General features: G+C 27.1%; 1 protein-coding gene across 3 annotated transcripts; it reads right to left on the bottom strand.

Moving 5' to 3' along the window:
- Positions 1–3,098: 3,098 nt before the first annotated feature.
- LOC126846863 (poly [ADP-ribose] polymerase) lies at positions 3,099–13,967 on the bottom strand. 3 transcript variants are annotated; one of them, XM_050586687.1, is made up of 19 exons: positions 13,847–13,967; positions 12,389–12,521; positions 11,554–11,695; positions 11,273–11,412; positions 10,993–11,210; positions 9,482–9,683; positions 8,721–8,926; positions 8,556–8,648; positions 8,330–8,487; positions 7,414–7,574; positions 7,044–7,339; positions 6,155–6,359; positions 5,965–6,087; positions 5,662–5,877; positions 4,813–4,944; positions 4,517–4,735; positions 4,286–4,446; positions 4,047–4,226; positions 3,099–3,377 (listed from the first exon to the last, which is right to left on the bottom strand). In XM_050586687.1, the coding sequence occupies exons 2-19, from the start codon at positions 12,503–12,505 to the stop codon at positions 3,305–3,307; spliced, it is 3,042 nt and encodes a 1,013-aa protein (XP_050442644.1). In that variant the 5' UTR covers positions 12,506–12,521; positions 13,847–13,967; the 3' UTR covers positions 3,099–3,304. The 3 variants fall into 3 exon arrangements, with proteins under 3 accessions (XP_050442644.1, XP_050442643.1, XP_050442642.1); XM_050586686.1 differs by lacking the exon at positions 13,847–13,967 and adding an exon at positions 12,650–12,806; XM_050586685.1 differs by lacking the exon at positions 13,847–13,967 and adding an exon at positions 12,617–12,805 and having other exon boundaries at positions 3,101–3,377.
- Positions 13,968–14,074: the final 107 nt, after the last annotated feature.

The following is a 14,074-nucleotide window of genomic DNA, read 5'->3' as shown; positions in this document are numbered from 1 at the left end:
GGGCCTCAATAAAAAGCTAAAGAGTATTGGTTTTAGGTATTTGTTCTAAAAACCTAAAAAATCGCAAACTATTTACTGAGTATTCAAAGTTTTTTAGCTATTTATATAGTCTTACATATTATATCTATTCATCAAATAATCTGTTGATCTGCTTTGGTGAACCAAGAAAATAATATGTATTAACGTGTGTTATAGAAAATAACAGAAAAAAATGTAAAATTGGTATAATATAATGTTAAATTGACAGTTTTTGAAATGTAATTACAAGTGGAAGGTACATATTATGTGGAGGAAAGAGAACATTTATTGAGAGAAAGAGAACATCTTGTGAATATATTATTGTCACAATTAAAACATATCGAGAAAAGAGCTGTTATAAATACATAATCTGGAGTGTCCCTCGCTAAATTTATCAGTAGGAATTGCCAGCCAACTAGTCTACATCTAATGTTAAAAAATAAAGATAAACCATTTTGACTTCAATCGCAGGAGACGGCTTAGGTCTTAATACACCCACAATGGACCTTTAATAAATTATTTGTATGTTATTAAGTTTGTTACGTCTTGTTTGGGTGGCTGAGCCTAAGAAAAAGAAACCGACTATATCTAATTTAGCACGAAATACAGATTTATACAGAAGTTAAACTGTAGATGGGTTAAATGGCGATCAAATATTGGCAATTGTCCTAAGGAAATTGACAAACGGACAAGTAATTCAGTGAGATAAGCAAAATGTGTACATCTAAGTACAGCGTCCATATTTAGACCCAGATATGGCATGTAAGTGTATATCGTACTATCAAATTTAACAATAATGTTTCTGTTAATAAAAATGAGAGAGGAATGTAATACCTAGACACCTGTTCAATAAAAAAATCTTTGCGTTTTTCAGGAGGAAAAGACAAATAAAATGATGATAAAATATTATCGAAAGATTTTAAATAACATTACATTTTCTAAAGTGTATAGATTTTAAACGATTACAGTCGGGATTTTCGAAGGTTAAAACATTTGAAATTTTCTATTTCAGCAAAACAACAAAACGAGAAGTTGTTGGTAATGACATACAATAAGTATGCGTAGTTATTGGTTCAGCTATGTAGGACATACCACACATGTAAATATGAATTTTGTTTACTAAAACGAATTCTAAGACTATTTATGCTCCACAACTTTAAGTATATGGATTACGCTAAAATATTGTATTAAGTATTTCAATACAAAAACACATAAGTCAACAGTGTATCTAGTGCAATCAAACAAGTTTATCGTTTCAAAACATATTTTTATTTACTCTACAAGTCTATTGCAGTATTATATTTCATTTCATAATCGCTAAATCAAACTTATTTTTGGTAAACGACCGAATAAAAACAATTAAAATCCACCTAATCGGTTTAACCCTGCACTTTGGAAAAAAAAAAAAAAAAGCTTAACGATCTAAGCTAAATTACTTTGATAAAAATGTATTTTAAAATAATATAAGTAACACGAAACTAGATTTACAGTTTTGTGTGATTTTTTTCTTAAAACAAACACAGAAAGCCATAGGTAATAAATAGCCGGGTCTAAGATATCTCTGCGTCAGACCATGGGTGTCAGACTTTAAAATCAGAGAGGAGGGGTGGGAGGTGGTATAACAATATTCTGTTGTCCATAAGATTTATATTGTACTTGCACAAAAAGAGCTGAAAATAAATATCCCGGTATCACCCACCCTCCCCACAGTGCTCAAATTCAAAATGCGAAACAAAATTTTAAATCCTAAATATGAGCTAATAAAGTTCCAAAATGGTCGTAACTATTAATTGTAGAGTCGCTGAATCCAAATCTGGTAATATTTTTTACATGAAACCTTTATTAATGGAGTGAGTGGATTCTTATTTAATATTTAAAATGTATAATGTTAAATGCATTTTCATTTTTTTTTTCCAGACACTCATTTCATCTAAAAAATACCTGCAATTTTGTAGTTTTTCTTTTTGGAGAGTTCATATAATTTTACATTGTTAAACAATTTATCAAATGTTTATACTTGTTTTTTGCTTTAGACATTTTTTACTTAATAGTAAGAAGAATTTTTTGAAAATGTTGCCTAGTCGAAAACCAATTTTGAATAATCGCTTTTAATATGATTAGAGTTTAAAATTTAGGACGGGAGGTGGAGTTATACTTATGCGAGCAGATAACAAAATTACTATACTCTACCATTTTCCTCCCGTCCTAAATTTAAAACTTTAATAACTTAAAAAGTAACTGGTGATCGACCCACCAAAACTCTCAGCAAATTATTCTCAATTTAAAATGTGAATTTAATGTATAAGTTACCATTTAAGTTTCAAAAGTCGATAGACCTCTGGATAACACTAAAAATGGTAAATATTTAATTTTAAATTTTCAAGAGCTCTTTTGACCAAGCGGTAAGTAATTATATACTTAGGCTACAGCCCTCCCCGAAATGTCAGAAAATTGAATTATTATACAATAACCGTTTGTTATTGTTATGTAATAATTGCACAGTATAGTGTCATTATTTAAAATTTTGTAAATCAAAGGTTAGCCCTGCCCGAAACACTGAAAGGGGGGTAGTTAATTTGTTGTCCTGGGCTGCAAAATGTCTCTAGAATTGTTTTAAAGTATTTCTATATAAGTTTTATTATATCAATGATTCATATGTTTTTATTTTACTTACAAGTTTAAATATTTGATGCATACACAAATAAACCATAAAACCTTGCATTCCATATTATACTTCTAAATTATTAACACATAATAATATTTGTGATTTTATAGCTACAAAATATACATAATTATTTATAAAATACTTTAGTAGTTCTATTTGAATATCAAAATTTGTCAAAATGTCATGATTTCTTAAAATTAAATGTTATTGGTGGAAATGTTATATTGGATCATTTTCATAAATCTCTCTAAAAATATAGGTATATTGAACAGCACCAACTCAAAGTTATAATGATTTTAGTATCCCAAACTCTGTTAAATTTCCTCCAATTCACTTACTTGCAATTAAGAAGTTACACAAATAAATAAGTTTTAAAAAAAAATTATAGTTTTAATTATTATTGTGAAAGTATCAATGAATTAACATTTTTTTAAGAATAAGATATAATTGTATTCTTTACAATTAATAACCAATAAGTATATGCGAAAAAAAACAATTTATAACTTAAATAAAAAAACTTTTTTAAGTCTAAAAAAATTAAGTGATAAAAATAATGAGAAAGTTTTAATTTTATAACACACAAATAATAGTATCAATAAACAAACATTAAAATGTATATCACTAGTATTGAAAATTGAAATCCACTTTTACCATGTAACGAATTTTTACTTGAGAGATGTCATAAACAATAAATCTGTGAAAAGTTGGTTAAGAAATAATTTTTCTAAGAATGATACATAAACATTAAATTATAAAAAAAAATATTAGAGAACAAAGTGTACAGCTATTAGATTTTTTTTTATAATTGAACTTTCAATACTATTAAGTATGATAGTTCAACCATAAGTATATAAAAGTTATTAGTAAAAATATAATTTAAATATAACACAAAATTGAATAAAATGCAATTATAGTCCCCCGTTGCCTATAGTAAATATATTATAATATTGAATTTAAATGGAATTATACACAATTAATTTACAGATGGAAAACCACCATAAAAATAAACTTAACTCTTTAATGACTACATGAAAATATAATGTGGTAGGTGTTATGAAATCTTGAATTGGTTAAGATTTTAATACATTGGGATTACAGTAGCACTACACAACAAAAATAATGTCTATAAACTGAGGTTATGACCACAAGGTACTTCACGTTTATATCATTTTTCTTATAAAGTAAAAACGAGATTCAATCCGGCGTTCTTATTGGGACATCCCAATATATATACTTATATATATTTATAGGAATGCTGTTCTACAAATAATCAAGACCTCATTATTAGTTTTTAACAAGATTTAAAATATACAATTGTTTAAATTATTTTTCGACTCTCAACTAATTTTATTAAAAAGGATACTCATTGTACAACAACACGGTGTCATTAACATTTGAAGGAACTGGTTTCCCAAGCGGTACTTCGACTTTGTCATCAATCAAAATTGATTCAGCTGGATTAGGCATAGTCCTGCCAATACCCTTACAACTGTGCTTTCCAGCTGGTAGTTTCTCAACATAATGACTTTGCTTGTGTTCATCCCTTTATACATGTATATTTTGTTAATATTTCTGTATTTTATACGTGTATTAAATACTCACATATTTCCTAGTGCTACTTCACACAATAATAATAAACCACTATTATTGGTGTGCGTTGCCATACAATAATTTGCAGACTTTGAGACCATATCGGCAAAATATATACCCTTTCCAAACATATAACCAGTCACAGGAGCTTCTTTAGGAGCAATACGTAAACCCTTTATAACAATAAAAACAATATTATTATTTATTAAAATTCTACTTAATATTGCAATAAAAGTTGTATACTTGAGAAAGTATAGCAGCAAAATTTGTAACACGAGAACCATGCCACAACATTTTACGATTGTGCAATTTTTTAAATGGTTTAAAACGCTTTTCTTCTCCAGACCTGACCACTTTAAACACATCTTTAATGTCCAATGTATATGTTCCATGAGTTTCAGCATGAGTGTTTCTTATATACTGTTCAATAATTGAAAACTCATTCATCTTAGAGTCTAATACCTAGTTGTAGACACATAACATAAAAAGTTATAATAGTTGCACTAATAAAAAAAAGATTTCTCATAAACCATACATACTTCTATAACAGAATTTAGTTTTAAATAATGGGAGTCAAGAGGATGTAATGTAGAATCTTTGGAACATTTATCATCCATCATATTATAAGCAATTTCAATTTCCATTAAATTAGTAATTATTTCCAATTTCTCCTATAATAAGATAATCATTAGTTGATAAAAATACTAGTTTCTATTATAATAGAAAAACATATATGTACAGTTATATCTAGAGGTCCCTATTACACGTGTATTCGATTACACATGAAACCCGTGTAATTGACATACACGTATATTCAAAAACATTTATTTTTGTTATTAATTTTAGTTTTATGTTTAATATCACGTCTATTTAATTATACGAACTCAAACACAAGTATAATTGTGTAAATACGTTGACTCAAACTAAAGTTTTTGACAAAATAAATTTTTTTAAATACACGTGTATTTATAATTACACGTCTATATACACGTGTATGTTAATTACACGGGGTTCGTGTACACGTGTATTTAAATTAAACGTTTAAAATCTCAGGCACTAGTTATATCATAAAGCTGATACCAAAATCATAAAAATCATAAATTTTATTAAAAATAAAATTGTCTGACATGAAAAAATGTCTAAATATGATATGAACAAAAAATACCACCTTCCTACTATATTTTGAATTAGTTTATAGTTCTAGGATTAATGTAGTCATAAAAAATATCTTGAAAACATTAAAGCTTAAATTCATTTTTCTAGTTTTAATTTACTTTAGGAATATTTATTTAAGCTCAGTGTAGAATAAAGTGCAAAATGATACGCCAATCCATATCAAACAATATTATAAACATTAAATATTAAATAAAGAACTTGTAAATATTTACGTTGAGAATTTCTTTGGTATTAATTAGTGGTGGATTCTTAATACCAAAATCATGCGGTATCAATGTGTAAAATCTATTAGTTGTCTCAATGATTTTTCCTTGCTTATTACATTCTTCATCAGAGTCCATGATATTATTTAAATTGGTCAATGTAGTGTAGGCAAGTTGCATTTGTTTCCGGCTCAACTTTCCCAATGGCATCTTTTGTAAATCCAACTAAAATTAAAAAAAATATAAATGTTAATTTTTATTTCTTGAAAAATCAAGATAAACTTATCAAACATAAAGACTTAAACATCATACTTCAAATTCATACATGACTCTTTTCATTGCTTCGACATCAAAAAGCAAACGTATGAGTTTTTGAACAGGATCGGGTAACTTGCATTTCAAATTACTAAATGTATCTAAAGATTTAGTTTCGTCCTAGTTTAATAAAACCATATTATTAATAATACTTTTATACACATGTTAAAAAAAATTACTACAGTACCTGACCATAATCAGTATCAACAGGTACTTTTTTACCCGCAATTTTAACAAAACTATTTTTATTTTTCCATAAATTTCCAGTCTGGTCTTCATAATAATATTCAAATTCCGTTTTAGCATCTTCTAATGTTTCATGCTCAACAGTTTTGAAACCTCCTATAGTTGTACCAATTCTCCCCCAGGAACGAAAAACCCAATACCTAGAACTAAAAATGTTTTATAATGTAATTATTTTATAAAGTACTGCAGTACTTATTTATTCAATTTGTTATTGGCTAGTATTCCGTTTTAGGGCCATCACTGCTTCTACTTAAGAGGAGGTGTCTAAGCAAATAATTTGTGTTTATTCTATTCTAACATAATACAACTATTTTTTTATTAAAGTGTAATAAAATTGTAACTTATCATCCAAACATAGATTTAAGGTGTCAGATATCGCACCATACTACGGCTACACAAAAAAAATTTAATATTTCTTTATACTGATTAAGTTTTTTTTATATACATACAAAAATTATATAAAACCAAACCTTTTGTTTCACAGTGTTGCTTAATATGATATATTATTAATATTTATTTTATAAAAAAAAACATAGTGGCTCATGTAATGTAAAAGCCCCAAGAATGTTTAAAAATGTTAAATAAGCTAAACTTATAACAAAAAAATCCATTTTTATTTCTGTGAATAAAATCTATACTCGGACAATGAAAACTATGAATATTTAAGAAGGCTCAGTAAAACAAAAATATATTAACCTAACAAAATTTGGTTTTGTTAAAAAATATCTAGTCTAGACTGGGCTCATCAAAAACTGCACAATAAATTTAACAAATCAAATTAAAAATTTTGTTAAAGAAACAACAGATATTACTAAAAATTATCAGGTTACCTGTTTTTGTTATCAGACTCAAGTAATTGTATCTTATAGTAGGAATTTTTACCACTCTGTACATCTGATAGGCATAAATTTGCATTCCATACTACATTATTATGCTTGTACACATGAGCCTTATGTTGTAGTTCAGACTGTGGCTCTACAGCAACTCCTCCTTTTAATGTCAGCTTAATACTAGTGGGCACACTTTTTTCATACATGCTTTTCCCAAATGATTTACTTTTCACACCACTTTTTAAACTATTTATTGCTTCCAACTCTTTTTGTCTCTTTTCGATTCGTGTTTTAACCTATAAATTGTTCATAATAATTTGTATTATATCAACAACGTGTAAATAATAAATAAATTATAAATGTATACTACCTTACTACTATCTCCACCCCAAGGGGCTAAATTTTTCTCAGTTATTACATCTATAGCATTGCTACCTTTATCAATAGCATCAAAGAATTCTGTAGGTTCAACAATTTCAATATTATTTTCCTGGGCTTCTTTCATTTTAACAGATTTTTTTCCAACGCTTTCTAAAATTATGGTGTCATATTTAATAATATATAAAAGCTTTAATGCATATTATAATATGCTATCTCTTACTTCATATATCAACATAAAATACATTTTAACTAAATGGATTTGTGTGATGAAAGACAAATGTCTTGGCTACAAAGTTCAAAGTTAAAAAAAACCAGCTCAGAAAGGTTAGGGTATAGTAAGTCACAGCTACTGAGAAATTATTATAACTGAATGATGAAATCACTTACGAAAAATAATGTTTTTTTATGTGGATTTATAGATTACGAAATATTATTTTATAAGCGAGTTTTATTATTACCATATTAATAATTTAAACCACTAAATTATCATAACCTTCAAGCGCTCACCAAAATTGTTTAGAAAAAATGTATTTAACGCAATAAATATGAACTCAAATTTTAAGTAATATTTTAGCTTTTTACTTCAGGTAAAACCCACCTAAGAGAATGCCACACTAGCCATTTGTTTTGTACAAACACAAGGGTTAGTTAGCATTCTATACACAACTCTAAACATATTTATCATATAAAAATAATGTTGACATTAAAAGAAAGATCAAGACTTAAAATATGCCTTTTCAATAAGTTTTATTATTATATCATTATTTGTTGGTTTTCACTAGTCACTAAAAAGTTATTTGTGGGTCCTGACACAAAAATAGGGAAAAATAAAAATACATTGTATAAAACCAATACCTTTTCTAGTTTGTATCGAACTAAGATAATCAGGTTAATAATCAATTTACCTGCATTTGAAAAAACCGCTGCTGTTGAATCTGTGCACTGCGATACTAATGTACCACCATATTTTGGTATTTTAAGTTTCAAATTTTTTAATTCTGGACCTTTGTAAATAGTTGTAAACTCCATATTTCTTAATGGTAAAATACGTGTAACTCTAGCCCTGTTGAAACAGAAAATGTTTTGATTGAATGGATATGTTTCTTAACAATTATAAACCTTAGAACTTACACTCCCTTATCGTTTGTTGTTGATGATGCGGACGATGAAGATTTTTTATTTTCAGAAAAAACTCGTTTCTGAATCTTACATTTGTATGAACTCCTTATTATTTATGGAAAAAAAATTTGGTCATTATTTAAAAAAAAAAAATAATAATAAATTTATTAAACTTACAAAAATTTATCATTTTCAAGGATATGGGAAGGAATCTCAAATTTAACTCTGGGTGGATCGGAAAAGACTTTTTCACATTTTAACCATTCATTCTTGTATCCTAAACAATGATATCCAACACCACTTCTGAACACTAATTGACCTTTGCATTCATCACAGGGCAGTAATGTTCCAAAAGACATTGCATCTGATAATCTATCTAAAGTCTAAAATAAATAATAGGAATCCAGATTAGATAATAAAAAATGATCTGATTACACTATACAACATAATTTTGGGGCAAGAACTTCTTAAAATACCATGAAAAACATTATTTTTTTTACTGAACTCACATCTATCTAGCTTTAATTGTATTTAATCTCTCTTCAGTATTTTTTCATCACCCCGAAAATTGTAAAAAACAAAATACAAAAATCAGAATATTTTCATTTTATTTTTAATATAAAAAAAATTGGATACCAGCTCTAAATATAGCCAAAAAAATGGAAAAAGAACACTTCACAATAAAATTAAGAAATTCATCCGAACAAACTAACAACACTAAAAGTACCACAAAACAGTATTTTGTACAACTTTGAGGGCAATGAAACATTTTTTTAAAAAACCAACAAGCTAGAATAATTTTGAGCAAGATTCAAATTCAGCGAAAAAATATATGTATTTTACTTAAAAGAAAATAAAATTTGTCTGTAGTGTTATTAATTTATTGTAATAAAAATATAAATAATACATTATAATACTCAAAACAATTGTTAACATACTGCATCATTATTTGAACTGGGAATTTCTTGTTTATTATACTCCAAAAGATGTTTCCAAACTTTCGAATTTAATGTTTTTAAATAATCTCGATATTTAAATATCAAAATATTTTGTTTTTTTATATTTGATTCCATATTTTCATTGTCAATCTTTAGTTTTTTACTTGGACCTGGTGAATCAGTATTATCTGTACTGTTGGTACTAAAAATAAACAAAATTATTGAAAATATTGTGATTTATATGAATTTATGATAATAAATATTAGTAAAGAAATAAATTAATTGAAAATTTTAATAAAACTTGAACCACAAAAATAAATTATAGTATATACGTATTTTAGTAGCAATATCACCATCATTAGCACATACAACCAACAGAACAATTATGTTTATAATATAACGATTATCTTTATATAAGCTCTATAAAGCGTTGTTACACCATAAATTAACATAGTGAACGCGTGTTTTTATGAATTTGAATAACATATTTTGTAATGGACTCGGATCTCAATTAAACAAATTGTTCTTATTTTTCAACAATTTTATTGTATTTTTAATATTAAGTTCTTTAGTTTCTTTTACTTTGTGAATTTTTCCCACCTGGAAATAGTGAGAGATCTTTATAATTTAAAATGATAAATAATTATATTGAGAAAAATTTTAATATAAAAAAAGATAGAATTAAAAAATTTAACAAAATTATGTACGAGTCAAAATGTTTTCCAGTTTCAGAATAGGTTTTTTGCATAAACTGAAGGAACATTACTGGGTAATCCATTATCACCTTTCTTGGCAGAAGTTTTCATGAGTAGATTTGAAGTAAATATTTAAAATAGCAATAACAATTTCACGAAAATTTACAAATTTTTCATTATCCTTCCATTACATTAATGTTTAAAAAAGAAATCGATGGAAAGTTGCCTTTCCTTGATTAAGTAATTAAAAGAATGGACAATAATATAGCTTTTGAGATTTATTGTAAGAAAACGCACTTTGAGGTATATTCCCAAAGATTCAAATCATGTTGGCGACATAAAATAGCAGCATTTAATAGTATGGTTTTCAGATTAGTCAATATTCCTATATTAAATATTATTTTGATAAAGAACTTAATTTAAAAATTGAAAGAACTAAATTTAATGGGTATGATGCAGATACAATTTTTAGATTAGTTAATAAACATAAATGGTTAAGAGAAGTTAGGACAGCCAGCAGGCTTAGTAGGAGGAATGATGACAAAATTATAAGATAAGGTATGGTTCAACTGTTAGGTATCTCAAGGGACTTAACAATTTTTTTATAATTAAGTCTTTTGTTTGTGCTGATGACGATAACATTAATGCCGAAATACGTATACACTATAAAGCATTTTTTTTTGTGGTTAAGGGTTTATTTACATACTTTATTATTTTATTTCTTTACTGTAATAACCACATTCAAGTGTTGCTCAAGTTTTTTTCTAGATTAATAAATATTACTTGAACAAACATTAAAAATTGTTATATACTCACGAAGTAGTTAGATTGGCTATACCAGGTAGCAGATTTCGTAACTGATTTTTATCTTCAACTTTCAAGCTTGAGTACCCAGATAAGGTGCAACCATAACCCAAAAACCCTAATTCAGTCCTTAACTTAGTAAAACATTCCAAATGGTGCCATCTATTAATTCCACCAAAACGACGAGCTTCTTCACTTTCATAATCCATTTTACCTATACGTAAATCATCCTAAGCACATGTATTGTAATGAAATACTCTATATAGAAAAAAAAATTATGTATAGATCTCACTTTAACTATTTTATCCTGACATCCACAACAAACTGCTCTACCTGATTTAGCATATTCTACGTTAAAATCTTGATTTATTTTTCTGTTAATGGCATTTTTTTTTTTTTTGGTTTCTTGTGCAGGAGTACCAACTAAAGATTCTAAATTTAAAAAATTACATACAGTACACCGTAACCAAAGGCGGATTGGCTGTTTGGCCCAAAATTGAGCACTTTCCAATCTACTTAGCTACAAACAAAATTTCAAATTTAATATAAAATATTCTATTTCAATTACGGTACCTAATTTTGTCTTTATTATTTGTTGATCGTCCCATTTTATTGATTCAAAATGTGCAATATCTGAAACTTCTTTTGGCCGTTGTTTTACAAAAAAACAATTGATATGGTACCAATTGGGTTGTTTTCCATCAAACACTGGAGACTAAAAAATAAAATAATAATAAAAATATATATGGTCAATAGAATTTCATTATACAGTGTTATTTTCCTATAAAATTATTAGTGTATCCATAACAAATTTATATAAAATCTAGATTATATTAAATTAATAAAACAAAAGTGTTTTTCCTAAGCTAAGCAACATTTTTTAAGGTAAGTACGCAAGAATTAAATATTGTACATAAATGATTTTAAGAAATAAGAAGATATTTTATTTATAGATATCATTAATAACTATTTAATTGATATTATGACATTAAAGCCCAGAACCATATTACAAAGAAAATCTCCCTTGTAGCTTGGATTTTAGTAGTTCATTTTGGCTTGACGAAAATGTTTTGCACTAATGTTGGTTTTTACTAGGAACAATTGTTGGCATCACTTTTACCTGAGCCTATAATCTATAAAATATTATATATTTTTTAACATTAAGGTCTTAGAAAAGTCTCAAATGTTATCATTTGAGATTGTTATCAATTATAGTATTTTAAAATTATGTTATGAAAATATAATATTTAATATTAATATTTATTAGGCATTTTCCTGTTTTACAAAAATATTATTTTAGATCCCAAAAAAAAATTGTTATTAAAAAATTAATATTTTTAAGACAACATATCAAATAAATATCTAAAATGTTTGAAGTCTCTAATAATTAGTGTAATTTAGTATGTACTTGAATCATAACGGCAAGTCTTAAATGTTCCTTTTCAATTCCTTCTTTACATCCTTTGCATTTGGACCTGCCGCTTTTAGCATATTCTACTCTGTATGGTAAATCGTCAATTTCCATTTTACCAAAAGGTAACCTATATTATTAAGTAATAAAAGTTATATAAGTAATATTAATACAATATAATAGTTATAGTTATTAATATAATAGTTATATAAGAAATAATAATACTTTTAAAACACTTCTTCTGTAAATTATACTAACAATTAGTTTAATTTACCGACAGCGACCTAAGGTAGTTTTAACTTTTAATTTAACATAGAAAACTGAAGAAAGCAATTAAAACTTGACAAAACAAAAACACAAGACAACGTAAACTGCCAATAAAATTGGAGGGAAAACGGATACTTCGTTTGTAAATTGTACAGCCCTAAACATATTATTTGTTATCTATTATATTCTGTAACCCCCGGCCTTAGATGATCAGGTCGGCCAACTCTAGCCTATACCGTTATCAGTTGCCCGCAAAAATGTTTATGGAATTCGACGGCGTTCACTATTTAGGTTTCCACTTCCCAGCCACACATTCGGTATTCTTCAAATGGTATTACTTGGTTATTATTTGGTAAAAAAACAAACAACGAGGTTACCATTGCGGAAACCTAACCTATGACCATGGGACGTGGGACACTGGGAACTGAATATCCAATAAATTGATGAAAAGCCGAAGATACATAGTGGCTAGTAGTATAGTATTATATAATATTGTACTTTGGGTTTGGGCCTAAGATAGTTGGTATTAGTTTCATTTTTTGCAACTTTTGTGCTTTGGCTAATTACCCAATAATTCGATGTGTTCGTTATAAACTATACAGTGTAGTTGACAACAGCTTTTAAGAAAAAAAAAGAGTTAATTTGGACAGGTGTAGTGTATACACTTTCCACACCAAAGGCAATGTATCGGATTTCGGTGTAAACTGAAAAGCCAAAAACACCAAAATTGTTTTGAAACAGCACACCTCTAATACACTACACTATTAGTGCATCACCATTTTTTTAAAACGAACAAACCTAATTAACTGTAAGTTGTTATTCACCACAAAAGAATAAGGCTATGGTTATTTTTTTACAAAACTAAAAAAATTTTCATTTTTTCCAGAGTGCAATTTTATTTAAAACTAAATAACTTTAATTGTACTTTCATTGAAGTTGGGAAAAATGACAACAGCTTCTGCTATCCTTCCATAAATTAACAGTATTAATGACTGATGAGTGATTGATAAATTTTAGCCGCTTAATGTTATAATATTCGTAGTCAATAATTTTACTAATTCTGTAGTATTCAGTAAATATTACATATTTGTTAGAATGATTGGTAGAAATAAGGACACAGAATATTCCTTTATTTTATAGATACCGCTGATATTTAAGTATATGGTTTAACTGCTTAACAGTTAATACCTGTAAGTATCTTGAAAACTGACTTTCCTATTTCGCTTGTGAACTGTAAACAGAAATTTACTTTTGGCGTCTGTCGGTTTCTAGACTACTCTTAACTGTCTTTAAGATCCCAGTCTCAAATCGATGTAATGCGTAATCAATATTCAATAGCCCTTTTTGTAAATAAAACTACTATTATTTCTCGTAAACTCTTATCATATTTTATAAATTACTGTTTATATCTCTAAT

Source organism: Adelges cooleyi, unplaced genomic scaffold, assembly GCF_023614345.1.
Source record: "Adelges cooleyi isolate 19-005CV unplaced genomic scaffold, UGA_ACOO_1.1 ACOO_flye_CR_arks_rails_tigmint_CR_PRNA_9, whole genome shotgun sequence".
Classification (NCBI taxonomy): Eukaryota; Metazoa; Arthropoda; class Insecta; order Hemiptera; family Adelgidae; genus Adelges; species Adelges cooleyi.
The sequence above is the reverse complement of the archived record's forward strand: the minus strand, read 5'-3'. Positions and strand labels throughout refer to the sequence as shown.

Bases quoted from the DNA above. Each gene is read 5' to 3' on its own strand.
- LOC126846863 (XM_050586687.1), bottom strand. From the start codon at position 12,505: ATGGAAATTGACGATTTACCATACAGAGTAGAATATGCTAAAAGCGGC. The intron at 8,488-8,555 runs GTAAGTTCTAAG...CTGTTTCAACAG, and splicing joins ACAACAAACGATAAGGGAGT to GGCTAGAGTTACACGTATTT. The intron at 4,945-5,661 runs GTAAATATTTAC...ATCTTATTATAG, and splicing joins ATACCAAAGAAATTCTCAAC to GAGAAATTGGAAATAATTAC.